The sequence below is a fragment of the Notamacropus eugenii genome, chromosome 2, assembly GCF_028372415.1.
Source record: "Notamacropus eugenii isolate mMacEug1 chromosome 2, mMacEug1.pri_v2, whole genome shotgun sequence".
In the NCBI taxonomy this organism is placed as follows: domain Eukaryota; kingdom Metazoa; phylum Chordata; class Mammalia; order Diprotodontia; family Macropodidae; genus Notamacropus; species Notamacropus eugenii.
The window spans coordinates 66831970-66854107 of NC_092873.1; the positions used below are offsets into that span (position 1 = coordinate 66831970).

Genomic DNA, 22138 nt, shown 5'->3' on the forward strand with positions numbered 1-22138 from the left:
AGAGAAAAAGAGAGAGAGAGAGAGGTCATTTCAAGTTCAGGGTCACAGACCCTCTACAGGCATTTTATGCATAGGGTTTTCTTGATCAACGAAATCGCCTGTTGCCACCCAGCTTGCTTGCCCTCCCCTTTGGCCTCTCCCCACCATGCTTCCCCCACCCTGAGAAGTTTTTTTTTTTTTTTTACTAAGTCAATCTGTTCTGGATTAAACTTCCTTCCACATATTTCTAAGAGTTTGTCACAACTGGAAGCAGTTAGCGATGCTCGCCTCTGTTTTCTAAAGTCAGATATTGGCATCCTTGCAGGCTCTCCCTTTGCCACCCTGCCACCCCTGTGGCAGCCTGAAGGCAATGGGCATTATCTGCTTAGAGCCCAGTGAATGGATGAAAGAAGCTCCTACCCACATGGCTGTCGGGATAAGAGCATATTCGGTCCATTCTTGACATAAGGAGCCCTTGGGCCCTCAGACAACAGCGATGTAGGTGAAAAATCAATGGGCAAAGAGGACTCCTTAAGTCACTGCTGAGAAGGCCCAGCCCTGAAGTTCCCCAGGTCAAGAAGGCAGGCAGGGAGAAGGGAAACCCACCTCTTCTCAGCGTGTTTGACCCCCACAGACAGTGAGGCCAGGGCGGTGACAGTCTCTGCCTCTTCGTTCTCACATTTCTGAGCCTCGAGGAGGGAGTAGCCCACAGTGGAGGAAAAGCGCTGCAGAGAACGCCAGTATTTGCCTGAAGGACAAGGAAAAGCAGTGGTTAGAGGTCCTAGAGCTCAATCTCAGCTTCCCTCTCCTACATCCAGGCTAGGGGCATGCTGCCATCCACAGGCTGAGGCCTGAGCATTTGCAAGTTTAAAAAGAGGCTTGCTTTTTGGAACACACATGGGAACCACATATCCAGAAATTTTATTTTAAAAAACCCCAACATAAAATTCACAATGACCCCTTCTCTGGCGCTGGGGGTCAATTCCACCTGGCTTTAGTCCTAGCTGTGTGCCAGGGGTGGCAGAGGTTGTACAAAGGTGCACAGGAAGGAGAAAGATGCCACAGACACAGAATAAGAAATGGGCTCATCTGGCTGGAATACAGATGGCCCCAGGAGGAAATGTTATTTCCTCAGCCTGACACTCAAGGCCTAAGCCCGACACTCAAGGCCTAAGCCCATAGGGAAGGAGGCAGGGTGTCAGAGCTGCTGGAAGAGCAGGTTAGGTGTATTTCCTCCTGCTGTTAGCACTATGGGCTTCTTGGAGAGTGGAGGAGCTGTAACCCTCTACCTCTTGGTGCATAACTTCTCTCAGGAGGACAGAGGGGTGGGGGCCAGTAGGGATTGGAGAAGATGCCTAACCCTCCATCTTATCCTGCCTTCTTGGCCCCTCCTACAGGAAGCCCTCCAGGATCCTCCATGGCAGGTACTGTCATTTCTACCACTCTAGTCCCAGGGCCTAGCGCAGTGCAGAGCCTAGAACAGTGGAACCCAGCTCAGTTTCTGGGTGCCAGGCAGTCAATGCCCACTGGCTGAAGTAGTGGTTCAGGAGTCTGCCCTGGGCCAATGGTCCACGCCTAAGCCCTATCTAAGCCTTCTGTTCTCCCTGGCCCCTTCAGGACCCAGCTGAGGTAATGGTGGCATCTTCCATCCCACTATCTCCAGCTGCTGCACCTGGCTGTCTCTCCGAGAGGGCAGGCACTGTCTTTGTATCTCCAAGGCTTAGCATAGTGCCTGTGCAGGCGCTATGTCAACTCTCTGCCAGACTCTTGACCCCTATCATCCTGAATATCCTCAGGGTGGGCGCCAGAGTTCTTGGGGTAGCCAGTGGAGGGGACGCTGGAGAGCCACAGGGCACACCTAAAAGGAGGGGGGGCCTGTTGGGTGAGTCCCAGAGGGGCCAGCCTGTGGGCACAGCACCAACGCCAGAGAGCAGGGGGGCTGCCCACACAGAAGATACTCACTGTGGGTTTCAATGACTTTTTCCATAGAGTGGATTGCGTTGGCATTTGATCTTTGCTGCAAGACCTTGTCTGGGAGAGGATCGAGCTGCGAAGAGAGAAAAATTGACAAATTAAAGGAGCTTTGTGCGAGTGTCCAGGGGTGGGCAGCCGGCCCTGCCCACGGAGGACAGGGTGAGGCAGCAGTTTTTAAATGTTTATTCTGAGGATCTGGACAGACTTCCCAGATGAGTCTAAAACCTGCTTCAGAGATTCACAAACTGTGAGACCCTGGGGGAGTCAACTCCCTCCTTGGAGCTTCAGTTTCCCTATCTGTAGGTCCCTTCCAGCTCTAAATCTGTGATCCTGAACTCAGTTCCAATTAAGCTCCTTAACTTAATGCACTTGCAGCTGGCTGGACATGCTGACACTGGGGCAAGTGGGGGCATTTTAAAAAGTGCATCCAGTTATACTGATACCTTCTGTCCCATTTGAGCCTCAGAGCAGGAGGATGCCAGAGATATTATTCCCGTTTTACAGATGAGGAAGCAGAAGCTTCTCCGGAGTCATTGAGTTAGTAGAGCCTTAGCAGCTGCCGAGTCCAAGTCCAGCAGTCAGACCTCGGTTCACATCCAGCCTCAGACACTTCTTCCCCCTTCCCCCCAAGGGAAACAAAATAAACCACCTCTGCCTGCCTCCATTTCCTCATCAATAAAACGGGGATAACCATAGCACCTACCTCCCAGGGTTCTTGTGCAGATCATATGAGATGTGTGGAAAGTGTTTTACAAGCCTTAAAGTGCAGCCCCAAGGCTAACTACCTAACCCTTTGTGCCCCACCCCCATCACCGATTCTGAACACTGCTCATTCTCCTTCACTGTCCTGCCACAACAGAAGCTATGGGTGAACCAGGAGCTCTCCCCTTTGCAGGTGTCCCAGGACCCTGGCTGCTGCAACCCTTGGACCCTTCTCAGAGGAGGCTTTTCAACGCACAGAGGGATGGTCTCCAAGCACTGGGAATGCCCCAGTGTAGAAGGGGCTCCTGCAGCTTGGCAGGTTTCCAGCACGGAGGTTGGATGGAGGCCCAAGAGGGCATATGGAAGAGTCCAGCTGACACCTGGGCCTCCCTGCTCACACTTGTCTGAGGCAGTCCCTACCCCATGGTCCTTGGGGCTTTTGATGAGGGAAGGCACACTTCCCCGACAGCCAAGGAAAGCTATGGAGCTGTGCCCACCTGTGGGAGCTGGGGGTGACTGTGGCTGGAGGGCAGCGTATGAGTACATGCTCAACCTGTGGCCAAGGAGACACCCCCTACCTCCTAAGATGTGCAGAAAGGTCACTGAAGTCATCGTGGATGACGTTCCCTTCAGGAGCTATCTTCCCCACATCTGATAAGAAGGTCCCAGCAGCTCAGGGGTCAGTGGCTCTGAATCTCCAACATGAACTGGTTGTGTTCACACACCAGCAGGAAGGGGGTTCTGGGATGGTGGAGGGAGGGCTGGGGAGCAGGCCAAAAGCCATGACCCATAGAAGAGGAGGCAGCTCAAGAGAGCAGAGGGCACACTGGGTTTGGAAGGTAAGGATCTGGGTTCCAATTTTGCCTGTGTGCTCCTGGGCAGGTCAGCTTTCCCTAGAGGGTCTCAGCCTCCCCAGCTGTAAAATGAAGGTGATACACTATTTGGCCTTCCATTCCAGGTCCTTCCTAGCCCTCAGGACCACATGAGTTCATATCTGCCCATAGAATATGATGCTGTCAGATCATCTAATGTCTAGAGATAAAAATTAAGCACAGAATCAAAATCACCACGTTTTGAGTTGGTCTAACTCAATAAGTGGTCAAATAGGCCTTACAAGATTTCCAGGGAGTGAGCGCCCCCTCCCTCCCCTGGCAGCCCTTTCCACCTTGGTCGCCAAATGTATCCTATCCTTCAGCCTCCATGCTCCTCTTGGTAACTCCCCCTACCCCATCCCCCTACTTCCGTGCCTCTAAGCCTCAGTTCTCTTATCTGTGAAATGGGGAGCATAAAACATTTCCTACCTACTTCAAGGGGTTGTTTTGAAGTTCAAATTGAGATAACATCCCTAAAGTGCTTTGTAGATTTGGTGTGCTACATGTCAGCTATCATCATCACGGTCATCACCATCATCACCACCACCACGACCACCATCCTCCTCCTCCTCCTCCTCCTCCTCCTCCTCCTCCTCATCATCATCATCATCATCACCATCATCACGGTCATCACCATCATCACCACCACCATCATCATCATCATCATCACCATCACCACCACCATCATCATCATCACCATCACCATCATCATCATCACCATCACCATCATCATCACCATCACCACCATCATCATCACCATCACCACCACCACCAGCATCATCACCATCATCATCACCATCATCATCATCATCATCACCATCACCATCATCATCACCATCACCATCATCACCATCATCATCACCATCATCACCATCATCATCATCATCACCATCATCACCATCACCACCACCATCATCATCACCATCATCATCATCACCATCATCATCATTACCATCACCATCACCATCATCATCACCATCACCACCATCATCATCATCATCACCATCATCATCATCACCATCACCATCATCATCACCATCACCATCATCATCATCATCACCATCATCACCATCACCATCATCACCATCATCATCATCATCACCATCATCATCATCATCATCATCACCATCACCATCACCATCACCATCATTATCACCATCACCATCATCATCATCATCATCACCATCACCATCATCATCTCATCACTGTTAGCTTCTTTTCTTCATGGAGTTCAGATACAAAGTGTTCTAGGACAAGTTGCTTCCCTCCTATTCTTCCTTTATATTCACCATTCTATATAAGTGATTTTCTGCAGCTGAGTAACAGGATCAGGACTTCAGCTGATGCTAACTGGGGGCATCCGTGGCATGTGTCCAGGGCAGACGGGACAATAATGCTGAGGGAAATGGTTCCTGTCATTACTCCTAGAGCTCCAGCAACAACGCTGCCTCTGCCTGCACTTCACGAAATCGTCCCGATGAGCAGGAAGCATTTAAGTGATGTTTGTTGCTTGGCTGATGTAAGACAAACTTTACTCTCAACAGAAATAGGAATCCCAATCACAAAGGCTCCAAGTAAGCCAGAGAATGTTTACTGTACTGGGGTAGTTTTATATTTTACTTTTAATAGTTGGTCTTATGTCTCCTTGCCTTTTTTCCATCACAGAGGTGTGAGTCCTGCATATGATATCAGAATTTTTGAATATGCTAGCTAAGCTGCTGAAATGTTTTTTATTATAAGGGAAGGTAGTCAGGGGAAGGGGTTGGCAAAGAGTACAATGGGAAATTCAGCTGATAAAAACATAAGATATCGATAAAATGTTAGTTTTAAAAGCTGGTCTTTTGGCGGGGGAGGTTGGGGAAAAGAGAAGACCTGGAGTCTAGGAAGATAAAACAATCACCCAGGTGGATCAGTCTGGGGGTCTAATAAACCTGTCTTTGTTCTTCAGTGTCTTTCATTAGCCATAGAGATAGCTTCCGCAGTCTCTAGTTCAAAAGCATTCACTTGGGTCTTGGAAGAATTATGAGGCCATCAGAGCCCCCAAGAAAATGTGTTGTAAAATGTGTTGGCAAATTCTAGTTGGAATTTGGTGGGAGGTTTTCAGGGTTTGTAAAAACCCATTTCATTCTTAGAAATAACACCACTCAGGGAATCTCCTAGGAGGGGGTGCTCTTAGAGTAGGAACGGGGAGGGCTGCCTGAGGGCAAATGGCCTTCATCACTTCCAATGATCAGTTTTTGCTATGGCCATTATTACCTCATGGGGACCCAGAAGGGCTTGCCCAGAAAGGGCAAGAGAGGCTCAAACAGAGAGACTGAGAACTCCCAGAGAGAAAGCAAAAAAGCCATGGGAGTGATTTTGGTGCCACATGACTTCTTCCACTGGTCCCTGCCTCTCCGGTGAGGGCCCTCATTCCCCCTCACCTGGACCATGGCAGCAGCCTCCTAACTGATGAAGTCAGTCATTCCATAAGCAGTGACTTGGCACCTACTGTTTGCGAGGTACTGCAGATATGACAACAGAGACAAAGACAATCCCTCCTTTCATACTCAGAATCCTTACTGGTGCCCATCACCTCTAGGATCAGATACAGACTCCTCACCTACATGGTGTATATCCCTCCACAGTCACTGTACCCTCTTCTCTCCCATCATCTCCCCATTGTGTGCTTTTGCACAGACATGCCCCATGCCTTTCTTTGTGTTTCAGAATTCCCAGCCTCCTTTTGAGGATCAGCTCATGTCACCTTTTACAAGAAGCCCCTCCACACCCTCTCCATCCAGTATTCAAGTATTGTCATCAAAACTAGAATCTCCAGACTTGGCTGTTTCTGTGTCATGTCTCCAGCAGAACAGAAGGTCCCTGAGGGCAGCCCAGTTCTGTCTTTGCATCCTCAGCACTCAGCACAGGGCCTCACATGATATGGGCTCACTGGATTAGAAAGGGGACAGGCATTAGGATGATTTAGTCTAGAAAAAGGGATTTCTGGGGTCAATGGATACAGCACCTTCCATGATGTTAAACATGGCCTTGGGACCTCCATTTTTCAAGACCCAGGCCATGGAATAAGGTGATAGAGATCCATCAAAGAATCAAGATCCATAGAGAGCCCCCTGGTGTACAGAATTCACCACAGCAGGTCTGTTGTGGGGAAATTCTTGTAGCAAGAGACCAGTTATCTCTCATTCTCAAAAAAAAGAGAATGAAAAGGAGCAACCTCATGGAAAGACCACTGGGCTGGTGGTCAGCAGACACAGGATTGGGGACCAATTTTGTTATTAGCTAGCTGTGGAATCTCTCTCCAGATATCAATTCCCTCCTCTGTAAAAGAAGAGGGACTTCTCACTTAGACTTGGATGGTGAAGACACTAGTGACCAAGCTGGGGGGCCATCATAATCTTCAATGGACAGTACTATCAGCATAGAAATGCTTCCTAGACTGTTTCATTTTTGGTGGGTAGATCCCAAATACCAGCTTGTGCTATGGCATCCTTTCCCCAGCATAAGCTCTGAAAATAAGCTCCAACCAACAAGTACCCATCGGTTAATTAGGTTTATACTCCATTATGGCTGTTTCACAGATGGGGAAATGAAGACCCAGAGCTGGGATGTGCCTTGGCTGAGTTTAGGGGAAGACCCTAACGTTGAATTCTGAGGATGTGTGAGACCAGATGGTTGGTGGAAAACAGGGACCTGGCTCAGAGGCCTGAGCTCTATGGGCGTGTCAGCTCCTAAAAGCAACATGAAAGTCCAACCCTAAACCTACACATCCTAAGAATGACAACATTAAAACAGAACACAGTTTACTATCAGGCTCAGTGTGTGTGCATGTGTGCGTGTGTGAGTGAGTGAGTGAGTGTGTGTGTGAGAGAGAGAGAGAGAGAGAGAGAGAGAGAGAGAGAGAGAGAGAGAGAGAGAGAGAAAGCGTGTGTGTGTGTGTGTGTGTGTGTGTGTGTGTGTGTGTGTGTGTATACACTCGTGAAAAACAAGAAAACAGACAGACAAGAGCTCTAGTTTACACTTGGGCTCAAGCTACCCAATGCCAAAACATCTGGTCAATTCAGTGCCAAAAAATAATTTTTGTGCATGTCATGGCAGACTGGTTGATTGAGTGAATAATGCTCCCTTTTCAACCACCAGTTGTAGCACTAGGTTTCGGTTGTTTTTCTTTTTAATATGATTAATTATGCTAATTGTTTCCTAATGTTGAATCATCCAAACATCCCTGGTATAAATCCAACTCATCCATAGTGAAGGTTTTGTATATTACTGAAGTCTTTTTGTGAGTATTTTATGAAGAAATTCTGCATCAATTTTCAGTGGAGCTATTGGTTTGATGTTCTCTTTCTTGGCTTTATCCCTCCCTGGTTTAAATCTTAGGGATATATTTGCCTCGCAAAGAGAGTCGAGTAGCATGCTTTCTCAATTACTGAGAATTTCTGTAGCACAGCTATTGTTCCTACAGCATCAGATAGATGCTCTAAGTTTGTGTGGACTACACTTGGTGTTTGCTCTTTTTAGAACTTTTTTAAAAATACAAGTTCATTTTCTGACACTGAGTTTTTAAGGACTATTTCTTGCTTTTGTAATGTGGGTATTTTATGTTTTGTTGGTAATCCTTCATTTCCTTTAAGTTGCCAATTTTGCAAGCACAGAATTGTGTAGAGTTGATTTGGATCATTTTTTATACTTTCTCTCTTGTGAATTTGCCTTGTTCACTTTCTATTTTGGTAAAGTGATTTTCCTTTTTTTTTTGGTGGGGGAAAGCGTGTGAATGGTTTTTATTATTTTCTTAGAATTCTCAAAGAATCAAGTTTTAGTTTTTTCTTCTCTTCCTTTGTATAGTTTCTCCCCTGCCAAAATTTTCTCCAGTTCCTAATTTTCAAGATTTTTGTCTGTTTTAAACTACATCCTTAGTTAAATCATCGTCAGTTAGTTTTAGTCTTTTAATACCACCCCCCCTCCCCTCCCCCCCCCACTTTCACTGCCCTGTAGTTCTTCCCAGGGGCCACTGAGCCCCAAGCTTTCTTTTGAAAGAGACTAGGATGGTGAAACAGTTAAAATGCTGCCAGGAGATTGCCTCTTTTCTGCCTTTATCCAAGCCAAGCTTTACCAAGGCTTCCCCTCGCTCACTTGTATCCACTGTGGTGTTAAAACAAGGGATGATTTAGACTAGGGTTCCAATACTGTCAGGGAGTATTTAGCTATGACATGGATGTGCATGTATGCACACACACATATACATCTATAATGACATCTATCCATAACATTACCCACATACATACACACATACACTCCTTTTGAGGATTTGAAATGACCCCCTGCCCTCATCACCGTCCCCTCTGAATAAGGCATCTGTCACTGAGCTAGTTCTAGTGTAATGGGGACCACCTTCTCACTGCACCTGACATCTCCTTATCTGGCTTCAACAGGCATCTGACTGCAGCTCCTACCTCCCTCCCCACACCCTCCTGACTTCCAGACTAACCAATCATAAATGGTGTGGCTGGATTGAGTAACTCCAGTGTCCCAGAGAGCTCCTGAGGTCTAAGCAGTGGTCCCGGACTTCTGACTCATTTTCATCTCAGCTGGTGAGCAGTGACACCCTTGGGGAGGCCCTGAGCTCTTCTCCCCCCCTCCGCCATTTCCTACTATTTCACCATATAATTTAGCCATCTCTCTTAAGTTAGCCAATTTCCCCTCTGGCATATTGCTGTCCACAGCTGGCTGCCCATGTGTGTGCGTGCAGAATTGTCCAACACGCTGTATATCAAACTTCATCAAAGGCCCCGCAGGACAGAGGAGCCGCGGGGCCGTCCAACTTTCTTGCATTAAAAAGATTTTATAAAAGTCCTTGATAAAACGAGTGTTTCCTGCTTTTTGATGTGTGTAAGTAGAGAAACATTTTCTTGTCAGGGGCCAAGAGTCTCAACAGGTCCTTTCTTAAAGCTACAGTTGCCACTGTCAGTCTGAATACATTAATGACAAAAATACAAAAACAGGCTTAAAAGGGGTCTTTGGGACAGAAATGAGTTGTCTTTCAATGAAAGGAGGAGATCAAAGCCTAGCTTCTTTACGGAGAAGGCAGATTAAATGCCAAGGACATTTTAGAAAGCAGTCAGCTGTTCACTAAGCTGAAGGATGGTGCGGACTCCCACCCAGTGGCTGACCAGAGAAGAGTCCAAGTCACATCTTCATCTGGTGATAACTGTCAGCCCTTGGCATGACATCATCCCTGTGAAACAGGGCCTCCCTGACCCTGGGCCTCCCTCATTCAGAGGGGAGTCCTGGGAAAAAACCCCAGATGCTTCAGAGACATGAGCTGGGGGTCTCAACCTCAGACCACTGAAGCTTCCATGACCACTGAGCTTGGTGGCTTTGGGGATATGTCCTTGGGCTGGTCACCTAAGTTCCCTCAGTCTCTCCCTTTCCCTGTAACTAAGCTCTGCCAAACCCTTCCAACAACCTTGGAAGAGGAACCAGAGGCATCATTAGCCCCATTTTATGGATGAGGGAAAGGGACCTCCCAAGTGGTCCCTGGTCACAAAGTGAACCAATCAATTAGCATTTATGAAGTGCCTACTGTGTGCCTAAACTGTGCTAAGTGCTGGAGAAAGAAAGGCAAAAGTCAGTCCCTTCCCCCAAGGAGAGCCCAGTCCAGTAGGGGAGACACTAATAGGCAGACAAGTCTGTATAGACAAGCTAGGGCCTGGGCCAACTGGACACTAGCTCAGAGGGAAGGCACCAGGATGGAGGATGATGGGCAGAACTTCTCGTAGAAAGTGGGATGAAGGAAGGAGGAGGAGTGGGGGGAAAGAGGAAGGGAAGAGAAGGGAGGAAAAGCAGGGAGGAGAGGAAGGAGCAGCATTCCAGGCATGAAGTAGAGTCAGGGAAAAGGCTTGGAATTGGGAGACAGAGGGTTTGAGGGGGCAACAGAGGAAGATGGGGGGCATAAGGAGTAAGAAGACTGGGAAGGTAAGAAGGGACCAGCCTGAGAAAGGCATTTCCCACTGGTTCCTCAGGACTCAGGGACCGTTGGGCAGCTGAGTCAGATAGGCAGTCTGGTCTGGCCTGTGTTCCTGACCAGGCAGGTTGAGGGGGCTGGACTGAAGGGGAGATGCCTTCCCTGGGCACCCCCAGCCATTCCTGGGTTGAAGAAAAGGAGACAAGAAAGTGGAATGGAAGCGTATTGGGCAGTAAGCTCCCAGAGGCCAGGGCCTGTCTCCCACCTCTCTGCATCTCCAGCACCTAGGACAGGGCCAGGAGCACAGTAGGAACTTAATTAATGAGGCCTGGTGGTAGATTTGGGGCTGAATGGGATCTTGGAAAGGAAGTCCAAGTCTGTCATTTTACAGATGGGAAGATGAAGGCCCACTTGGCATGGTGATGGAGCCAGGTTAGAACCTGGGCAGATACACCTGTCAAAGCCTAAGCCCACTGCATGGGCTTTGGAACCGAGTTTTTACTGGCAAGGGGTCCTCCAAGTGTGAAAGCTCCACCTACGAGGACAGGCCAGGACCTCACCTAGACTCTGGGGACAGTGAGTCAGGATTCCCCGGCAGGTGTCTAAGGTAGGCCTTGAATCTCCCTCCCACCCCACTTCTGTCTGGCCCTTTATCCTGGGCTGCACTGTCGCAGAGAAGAGGCCTGTGGAGCCATCTAGCCCTGCCTTCTTATTTTACAGATGATGGCCCCAGAAGGGGGTCACCAACCTCAGTCACAGCATGGGTCAGAACCCCACCCTTGGGAGCCTTCCTTCACTCTCAGCCTCGTTTGTGGGGGACCAAGTGGGGGTTCCCAGAGCGGCTTGGGCCACCTCAGAGGTGGGGGCTGACTGACCACTTCTAGGGTCCCTTGCAACCCCGAGGTTCTGAGTTCTGAGTCAAGCTCCAATTCAGAGGCAGATTGGGTAAGTCGTTTTTGAATGAGAGGATTAAGTACATATTATCTCCAGCAATCCAGCGAGACACGCACAAACGCACACACACACGTGTGCACATGCACATGAAGACAGGCTCTCACTGAGCAGCAGCCCACAGTGATCCCCAGCAGGCTGGCCAGTGACAGCGGGCTCTGTGGAATAAGCATCAGTGGATGCCCACGGCTTTGGGTGGGAGAGTCTGCATGCTGTGGGGATTCTCTTCTCTTGGGCCTCAGTGTCCTCATGGGTAAGACCAGAGGTGCTGAGGATGCCACATCTGGGTCTGTCTGGTGGAGGAGGCCCCTCCCTCACATAAAAGGACTCCACGAGCATCTGAGGAGCGATGCTGGCCAAGGGAGGACAGGATTTTCTTTCTGGGTTTGGGAGCAAGGGTGGAACCAGTAGGCATGGATTCAAATTCTGGTTCCTAGAACTTTGGGTGCAAATTGGATTATAAAGACTTGGGCCTTCAGAGGGAGGTAGAGGGTATGGTAGAGAGGAGGAACCAGCCCCAGGCTTAGCATGTGCTGTGTGATCTCCGGCAAAGCTATCAGTTTCTCTGAAGGACAATGCCCATGGTGAGCACAGAACCGAGCACCCCACTAGCTATTACTCCCCATGCTTCTGGCCTGATCCAGCTCCCTGCTGGTCCTCCTTAACCATGAGGCATGAAGTCCTCGGGGACCCCTGCTCCTTTGGCTGTACTTCTGCCTGGCACTGGTGAGAGTGGTCTGAGGGGGGCTCTGGAGCCAAGAAGACCACAGTTTAGATCCTAACACAATCTGGCTGTGACCCTCCCAGAGTCTCCCATCACTCCCTTTTCTCTGGGCTCCTCTTTCCCTAAAATAGGCTCTAGCCTCTCCATTCTAAGAAGGTGGCCTCCTGCTCTGGTCAGCTCCTTCTTGTCCACATGGTCAGCTCCCCTCCTCTGGAGAATCCAGCCAACATTCACAGCCTCTGCCTTCTCTCTGTCCCTTCTCACTGTCTCCCCCCACTTCCCAAGACCTTGGGGTTTGGCTTTCCTTTCATCCCTCCCCGCAAGGCCCTGCTCACTGGCCAAAGCCCCTTCCCTGTCTTCAACCTCCTTGGGATGCCTGGCAGCCTCTGACACTAGATCCCACATCTCCTCACTGGTCTTCCCTTCTGGATCTTGTCCTCCCTCACTGATCTCCCGGCCCCCAAGAGGAGGGGCCTTCTCACTACTTCCTCTCCCTTGTGCCCTCAGTCAGACTCACAGCCTTCATTCCCAGCTTAGCTCCAGCCACAACCTCGGCACTTTGCCCCCTCATCATCCACTACTGCTGATGGTCCACTCCCAAGCTGAGCTGTCTGACACTATCAGGGTCCTCCCTCTTGTGCCCAATCTGTCTTCTTCAGTGCTCAAGAACTGCTAATCAGCACTTTCCCTCTACAACCCATCCCCCAGAGTCCAAAAGAACCACGCCAATTCACAGGGCTGTCCTCAAGCCCCCTCAGTTACTACCTTGACCATGAAGTTTTGGGATCAGTAACTCTGTAGCCCAGTCAGATGAACCTTCTCCCAGCAGCTCCATCATCATGCCCCGTCTCCCACTGCTGTGCCTTTGCCCTGCCTAAACACATTCCTTTCTCACTTCTGCCTCCTAGGATTCTGACTTTCCTTCAAAGCTCAGCTGAAGCCTCCCCAGAGGAATCCTTTCCTGACCATTCCCTAATTGTTCATGGCCCCCCACTTGTATCACTCAGTATGTAGGTGGGCACCGTGACGGAGTGGAAGCTAGCTGAGGGCAGGGCCTGGTCCTCAGCAGACTCAGAAGACCTGGTGGCTTGGCCTAGTAGGGAGTCTGTCCCTCACCTTCCCAGACCCTGCCATGCACTCCATCAGGGTGGCCCCTGTTCATCTTTCCTTCCCCCTCCATCCACCCAGCTCCAATCTGACCGGAAGCCCTTGAGGGTAGGCAGAGGCAACCCGACTGGTCATTTTGGGCTCTGTAGGGGAAGTAGCAGCAAGTTGCCTGAGCCAGGGCCTGGTCTGAGCCTCAGCTCGGTTCTGTGAACGTGTCAGAGAGGCAACGGGATGCCCTCTCTCTGGGCCTCGGTTATGGCAGAGCCAGGGTGCTGGGGGGCCTGGCAGGAACCACTCTGATTAAACACAGCCAGCCCCTCCTGCAGGTGTTTCAGGGCTTTCTTCTCCAGAAAAGCTGGCAGGGTGCTCCCTCAGAGCCAGCTTCGCTGCCCACTCAGATGCAAACCCTTCTGTAAACACCCTTTGGAGTCAGGAATCCCTGAGTTCAAATCCAGCCTCAGACACTCACTAGTCATGTGACCCCAAGCGAGGCCCATTAACCCTCTGAACCTCATTTATTTAGCCTTAAAAGGGTCCCATGAGGAGCAAAGGTTTAACTGCCAAGGCTACTGTCTGGCTCGTTAGGAAATAATGCCTGCCCAATGTTCCATGTACCTTCAAGAGCTAGACTCAGGTGAAAGAGGTGCCTCAGTCTACTCAAGAGGGACTTCTGTGGTCCCGTCCCACCTGAAGGCCCAGGACCCTGTGAGCCACACAGTCAAGGTGGCCCCTGGGGGGTGTAGGTGGTACGTGATGGAATGAGCACCTCACCTAGGAGCTGGAAGAGCCAGCTCTGACCTCCACCTGCTTTCTACCTGGGACACTGGGCAGGACCCTCACCCTCTGGGTCCTGTGGGGCGCTTGGTTGCCACTGCCCTTTGAACAATCCCCAACACCTTCATTGTCTTCCTACCTCATTCCCCAGCAAAGCTGAAACACAGGCCTCCGACGCATCGCAGATGGCGGTCAGGTCATGGCCTCCTTCCAGGGCCAGGACAACTCGGCCACCAGCCAATCCCATGAGCTGCTTCGTCAGGTACCCAAAACCTGCAGGGGGGCAGGGAACGCAGGAGAGGGGCAAAGGTCGGTAGCTGAGCAGGCTCCTGGCAAGCGATCAAAGCAGCTTCAAGAGGTATTACATCATATTAAAAAAGCCGCAAGGGGGCTGGGGCTGAGCTGCCTAATAGGAGCCAGCTCTGAGCTTAATCAATTCAGCTCAGGATCTCGGGCTGGATTCCTCCTTTTGATCTGCGTGAACAGAGGAACGATGTTTTCGATGCTTTGAGTTTGCTAATGTAAAAAATGATCTGTTGGGGGGTAAGGGAAGATCTAACAGTTAGTGACTCTGCGAGAGCTTTAGATCAGCAAACTCTGGGACTGTGTGTTTGTGTGTGTGTGTGTGAGTGTAAAAATGTGTGTATGTCAACGTGTGTGTGAGTGTGTGTGAAAATGTGTGTGCACTCACCAAAGTATGTGTGTGCATCAATGTGCGTGTGTGCGCACCAGTGTGTGAGTGTAAAAATGTGCGTGTGAAAATGTGTGTGCATGTGTGTGAACGAATGTGTGTGTGAGAATGTGTGTGTGCATGTATGCAAGAGTGTGTGGATGTGTGTTCACGTGAGACAATGCATGTGAGAAGGTGTGCACGTGTGCGTGTAAGAGAGGAAAGGGAGGGTGTACATCCAGGCAGGGTCTCTCTGAAGGAGGCCCAAAGAACAGTAGCCAAACCAATCCCACTGCCGGGCTACCCTCTCCATCAGCGAAGGCAGGTGCCTCCTTGGCCCCACGGGGCAAAGTTTCAGAGAGATCCTCTCACACAGGGGCCTGACAAGGGATAGAAAAGACACCCTGGGCATCTACAGCATGGAGTCAGCCGTGGATGGTGCAGGCCCTGTCCTGGTCTCCCATCCTCCTCTTGGACCACAGGATCCACATGTTCTAGAAAAACATCCCAAGGCATGATGCTAATTAATGACATCATCTGTGGGTTCCTGACCAAGCCAATAATGCCCTGATGATCTCCATCCTGAAGGTCTCCCCTCTGGAGCAAAGCTGCAGAGATGGGATGCGGGGGCTCAGCTGGCACTGCCGACTCACTGAGATCAAGGCTGGAAGATCCTGGGAGTCCAAGGGCCTTGACTGGCAGAAGGTACGAGAAGGTGTGATGCCAGCCCTGGAGCAGGCAATACAGAACAGACACCATGGGAGGGCAGGGACTTTCAATTCTGTCTTTGTAGCTTGGGCCTCTAGCATGGTGCCCAGCACACAGTGGGGGATAAAGAGATGCCCTCAGAGAGCAGGGACTTTCAATTCTGTCTTTGTAGCTTGGGCCTCTAGCATGGTGCCCAGCACACAGTGGGGGATAAATAGATGCCCTCAGAGAGCAGGGGCTATGCTACCTTTTTGGGTGTCTACACGGCCCAGTCAGCACAGCTCACGGGCCTGGACTGGAAACAGGCCTCACATATCACTTAGGATCAGAAATGAAAACAACAGAGCAAATCAGGCCTTGTCTGTCCCTGCCACTCCCTCAGTGCCCGGGCTGCATGGACCCTCCCCACAGCTGGCATTGCTTGTGTTGGGGATGGGAGTGGCAGGAAAGGTCTGGCCCTATCTGGCTTCACCAGCATCAGGAAAACAACAGGCCATGTACCTGGAGAGGGTCCCTGGAGGCAACCCAGGAGTTGGTGCTCATGGACTGATGACAGGACCCAAAGGAAGTCAGGGCACTCACCCAGCATGGTTCAAAGGCCTCTTTTATAGCTCATTGCCTACAAGGTCGGGATATGTCAAGGCCATGGGGCAAGGGGCTGGAGGCAGAAGGGTCATTGAAGCAGTGATTAAAAAAAGAAAAACCCAAACTGAAACTGAACAGCTGGGCACCTTGGTGTTGACAGAAGGGGCACAGTGCTGCCAACTCCCCCTGCCCACCCCCTTTCCAAAGTGCTAAAACTGGAGCAAAGCTTGGGAATCTTCTGAAAACTTACACTTTGCTGACAGGTTATAGCCTCCAAGAGGCGTGGGGTGCCCCTCCACAGCATCGAAACCAGATGAAACCAGCACAACGTCGGGGGCAAATTCGTTAGCCACTGGCATGACGACCGTTCTGCAACATGCAAGGAGAGGTGTGTTAACCCTGCCAGCCCTCTGCTCCACCTGGGGCAGTGAGCTCAGAAATGCAGCAAGGGCTACTTCTCTCAAAGCCTCTGAGAAACACACAGACCTGTTTGCACCCTGGGCAGGGGGATTTTTAACTCAGAACAATGAAGATGGGCTAGTTGTGGGCCGAGGGCAGGCAGGAGAAAGCCAGACAGCCCCCAGCATTTCTAAGGGGACCCTGGATGAGAGTCACGCAGCACGGGAGCCCGAAGATGGTCTGCAATCAACCCTCCACAGTCCATGCCAATGGGCCTACTTGTGGCTTCCTATATGTGGCATTCCATCTCCCACCTCCAGGCTTTTGTACTGGCTGTGCCCCCTGCCTGGGATGGACGCCCTCCTCACCTCTGCCTTGTAGATTTCCTTCACAGCTAAAGGGGATGGCCCATTACATCCCCCACCCCTCCACTCCCAGCTACTTTGTGTCTTCTTAGAGTCGTGATTATGTGAGGATTTACCAGCAGTGGGACCCTGGGCAAACCTCCCTGTGCCTCAGTTTCTTCCTCTGTCAAAGGATGGGGCAGGCTGCATAACCTCCATACCTGGGATCCCAGGACCCCATTTTGCACCTACTTTTCTGGGCACACATTTTCTCCAAGAGACCCCTTGTGCTGACTTCAGGGTGAGCCCAGAGATTGTCTTCAGGAGTCACACATGCCCAGCTGCCCTGTGCGGGGGGAGTCTGGGTTCATCCACAAGCCCCCAGGAGCTGGGGAGGGAAGGGCCTGACACCCCATGGGCTCTATCCATCCTGCAGTCTTCATAATCACAAAGTAGGAGTGGGCCAGGATGTGCACCGGAGGTGGGCTCTCCCTCTGGGGCCAGGCTGGACTCCCAGGCCATTCCCAGCTCGCCATGACTGTCATGGTGTGGGCAGCACCAGGGCCAAGGATGGGAGCATTTTCTTTCCAAGGACTGTAACTTTCTAAAGCATCTACTTCTAGGCCGTTACAAGGAGGTTTGAAGCCTTTTGATGACCTTGAACAAATTTGGACATCCCCCACAGGAAGTATGTGCTTTGGGGTTTGTTCCTCTGGAGCCCTGGCAGGAATGGAGCCTGGCAGCCTTGGGGGGGAGGGGGCAGTGCTTCCCATTCTTTCACCCTGTGGAGTTGACATCTTGAAGAACACAGGGTCTGAAAGGATCGGAGACCACCAGAGATGTGTGGCTGCCGGGGATGTAAATTTGACCAGCCCAGGCATCGGGCAGTTTTCTCCACACGCAACCCTCCTACGTGAGTCTGGATACTTCTCAGAGTTTGGTGGCAGACACAGGGTCATCCCGGGGACCTCTGCCTTTGAAACTGGCCTGGCCATTGTTGGTTGGACATTGTCAAAATGGTTGGCCTCCACTCTGGGTACATGTACTCGAGAGACTCTGTGAACATCTTGGCTTGAATCGACTGGGCCCTGAGTCTGTTTTGACTCATCTGTGGATGGTTGGTCTCCCAGTAGGGCAGGGACTGTCTTTGTAGTTTCAGTAGGACTTAGGGCGCGCATGGCTCAAATGGATGGAGAGAGAGAGGGACAGCAGAGGAGACATGGCCAGATGGATGGAGGCGAGATGAGGGTACTAGATGCTAGACAGACAGATGGCAATATAAGAGGCAAACAGGTGGACAGAGAGACAAAGGATGGATGGATGGCTATCTGAATGATCTGAAAAGAACGGAAAGGGGAGGAACCACCACAGGAATGTGCTAACCCAGCAGACTGTCTCTCTCTTCCCCCAGGTCTGCCATGATCCCTGTGCTAGGGGTCCTGGAAGGAGGAATTCTCCTTCTCTCAGCTTGCCCATGGCCTTGTGGGGAGGCTGGTCCTGTTGGATTGCTTCACCAAATGATTCCAACAGCATTCTGACTTGTCCAGGGCTACTCCATCCAGGTTGGGGGATCCAAGCCAGCTGAGGCTGAAGCCATCTCCCTCACAAAGGGCCCGAGGGGTGGCTGCGGCTAGTTTCCCTTCTCCTCTTTGAAGCTCTGCAGAGTTAGTCACTATGAGCCAGAAACGAACTGCTAAAATCATCATTTCCCTGAACGATTACCATGAGAGGCACTAATGCCTCAGCCTGCTGTGTGGGGTCCCTCCAAAGTTGACCAAAACAAAGTAGGAAACACAATTCACATGTGCGTGTGTGTGTATATGTGTGTACATGCACATCCCAACCCATCAAAGAACAGGTCAAGCAGCTGAGATAGCCACACACATGCACATACACACATGTGCATGCACACGCACATGTGTGCACATGCACGCCACCCGCTTTGTGCAGAGGTTTGGGCCCCACTCCCCACTGCAATTCCAAGTGTTTGCCCAAAGCCCAGAGAGCTTGGAAGGATATGGGCATGAGACACCATGCTGGGCCCGTGGCCGTCAGTGCCAGCCACAAGTCTTCCAGTGTGACCAGGCTAAGTCTCCATCCTTGCTTGACTCACCTATAATCACCCCTGGGTCAGGGAAGTCCAAGCCCCTTAGATCGAGCAAGCAAAGGGACAGAAGGAGGACCCTGAAAACACCAGGCAGGAGGAGGGCCCTGGAGCCCTTGATCAGAGAGGGCCAAAGGGCTGGGGGGTGGGGATGGAGGCCAGTGATGAGGATGATGGTGATGGTGATGGTGATGGTGATAACAGGGATGGGGTCTGCCTACAAGAGGGCAGGGATCAGAGAACATGAGGGGAAGGGTCTCTCCTGCTCCGCCCTCCCGTGGCCAGTCTATACTTGAACCCAGATCTCCCCAACAACCAGATAACATCATATCACATTGATCTAGGCAGAGGTCACCTCCTTTGGTCCTCCCAGTGACCCTGTGAAGGAGGTGCTGCTGCTATTCCATCAAAGGATTCTCTAGCTGGGTCAGAAGGCAGCAGGGAGGAATCAACACAGTCAGTGTGGTCTGGAGCAGGGGTGGGGGGGGGCGGGGAGGCTAAGACAGGGGCATCACCCCCTAGATGGGGACAGGGTCAGAGGAGAGGGCATAGCAGACAGACATGGTAAGGGGAGAATGGCCTTTGATAATCATGGGGAAGTTCAGAGAGCAGGCAGATTTGGGGAAAAGGTCATGGGATCAGTTCTGGAGACACTGATCTGAAGATGTCTACAAGATGCCAGGTGGAGATGCCAACCCATAGGTTAGCACAGGGAATGGGGCTCGATATGTTGATCAGTCATTTCAGAGATGCTGACTGAACCCCCAGGAGCTGGTGAGATGGCCAATGAGGGCCCAGGATAGGACCTGAGGGATGCCCACTGTCAGTGTGAGTGGCCTCGAGGACCCAGCAAAGCAGACAAGAGGCACCCCAGGAGGGGCTCTTCCCCAGGATCCAGAGAGAAGAGAGTGACCCACAGTGTCCATGATCTCAGAGAGAAAGGAGGAGGAGAACCCTGGCCACCATGGACAGGGCAGATGGGGGAGGGGGGGCATGAAGAGAGGAGAGGAAGGGTCATTCTGCAGAAGAGTAACCACAAGAGGGAGGAGAGATGGTCACCATTCAGGTGTGTGTTGCTCTGGGAGGCAGCCCCACCCCACTAGACCTAGTCGATGACTTTCTGTCCACCTGTGCTCAACACTTTTTAGACTCATTCCAGAGCAGAAGTCATGGTGGAAGAAGTGGAAGATGGACATTTCCCTCACACTCTGGTGAGTTTGGCCCAGGACCAGCCCCCGCTGGCACTCTCCTCAGCAACCTTCTCTGGGGACCCCTTCCTGCCACAGGAAGTCCTGGGAGTCCTACACTAGCAATCAAAAGAACCTCCCCTACATACAGCAAACACTGTCTTCTCCATCCTTCCCCCTGCGGCCCAACACTGGAATCCTCCCTTGTAACACCAGCACACTGGCAATGTCTGCCTCACTATGCACCCACAGGCCACCACCTTTATGCCACTCCAGAGAGAGAGACTTCCCCAAGCCCCCACCCCATCCTGATCCAAAGAACCTCAAATCAGCAGCCTGATTTTAGGTAAGAATTAAGAAAAAAAAATGCCACTAAGTCCAGCTCAGCTGTGTGGGTGACAGACAGGTACTGTCTGAACCCTCCACAGAGTGCGCCCACTCCTTTCCTCATCTCTTCTGCTGTGGGCTCTCAGTGAGAGTCACTTTAATGCTCTTGGCCTTGGTTTTCCCTTTGAGCTGGCCGCTAAGTTCCCTTTCAGCACTGGAGCTAAGCCCCCTTGTGACAGTCCATCGCCCTCTCTTCCAACACGCCTTTTCTCTGGGAGATCTGGATTTCATGACATTTCACAGCTCTCAAGAAGAAAAAGAGGTGGTTCAATCCAATCCTTGCCCTTCTATGAAAACATCAATAATGAAGGAAAGAGAATTCGTGTAGAAAGCTTGCATGGATAACCAAAGAATGGCCGGCAGACCCAGGCTCAAATACACCAGCTCTTCCAGGGTCCTCGGCCGCCATTTTCCAGGACTGCGTTCTGCAAAGGTTAATGGGACTCCGCTGCCTCTGCACCAGGCGCCTGATGTAGGGGCGGCTCTTGTTGGGGGCCAGCAGGAAAGTGGGCAGGGGCTGGGTAAAGGAAGGGGTTAACGGAGCCAGGCCGACATTCTCCCCCTCCTGGTCCATCTGCAAACTTCAAAGACTCCCTGTTTGGCGTCAGGGCTGGTTCAAATTAGAGCACCCTGCTCTCGGCTGCAAGCTTCCCCGATCCTGGGGAAAGTGCTGCTGCCTCTGGATTTCATTAGTGCCCACACTCTTATCTTTGCTTCATCTTGGGCCTGATCCCCTGCAAATGCAACATGGCAGGCATCGGCCGCATAACAAGGTGCAGCCTTGAAGGCCTGTGCTGTCTCCAGGGGCTCGCAAAGAGGAGGAAAAAGCAGAAGAAAGGGAGAAAAAGGGATATATGAGCCCTCTTTCCACGGCCATAAATTGTGAACATCAAAGCCCCATCTTACATTAAAATCAATAAAAACCTAGGACGATTTTCCTTTCCAAGCAGGCCGCTCAAGCTTTAATGAGCTTACTTGATACGGTGGCATCCCGGATGGACTTGGCATGAGATTAAACGGAATTTCTGGAGGTCAAAGGGGAAGGACAGGGCTCCAGAGAGGGACAGATGAAGCCCAAGAGAGATGGATGGAACCCAATGCACTGCCCTGGAAAGGGGGCAGGCGGCCACAGGAGAGGGAGGAAACCTGCTTGGCATGAGGTTGTGCCCCCAGGGCAGAGATAGGGCTGGCCTTCCTCACTGTGTACCACAGAGAGAGCTCTGAATCCGTAGGCCGACCCCAAGGCCTCCACTAAGGGAGGGGGCTGGTGTGTCTAAAACTCCTGAGTTGTGTGGGAGGTGAAGGTCATCTGATCTGGACCCTTGCTTTTACAGATGAGGGGGAAGGGACCCAGAGAGGACAAGCTGCTTGCCCAAGGCTGCACAGGGAATAAGGAAGATGGCACTCGTGGGCTCCTAATTTAGAAACCCCGAGTTCAAATCGCACCTGGGCTGTTTACAGTCTCTAACTGACTTTGGACAGGTCACTCAGGGCCTTCTTTTCATCTGTATAAATGAATTAACTGGATTCAATGTCCCCTCCATCTATAGGTCTGGTATCTCATGGTCCTAAGCAGCACAGGTAGGATTCAAACCCAGATCCTTTGGCCCCACAGTTATCGAGTTCCTCCTGGCTCTCTGGCTGCCATCCAAAATGTCCTTATAGAAGTGGCCATTCAGAGAGACTGAGTCCGTCAGTTTTGTGTTA

General features: G+C 51.2%; 1 protein-coding gene across 6 annotated transcripts in view; it reads right to left on the reverse strand.

The window, feature by feature from the left end:
* HDAC4 (histone deacetylase 4) overlaps positions 1–22138 on the reverse strand; it is a 268595-nt gene that overhangs the window by 5678 nt on the left and 240779 nt on the right. For all 6 annotated transcript variants that reach the window (XM_072640709.1, XM_072640708.1, XM_072640711.1 and 3 more), the window contains 4 exons: positions 16261–16379; positions 14187–14320; positions 1942–2026; positions 586–727 (listed from right to left, as the gene is read on the reverse strand). In XM_072640709.1, the coding sequence (XP_072496810.1) occupies positions 586–727; positions 1942–2026; positions 14187–14320; positions 16261–16379 (480 nt within the window). The remainder of the gene's footprint in view (positions 1–585; positions 728–1941; positions 2027–14186; positions 14321–16260; positions 16380–22138) is intronic.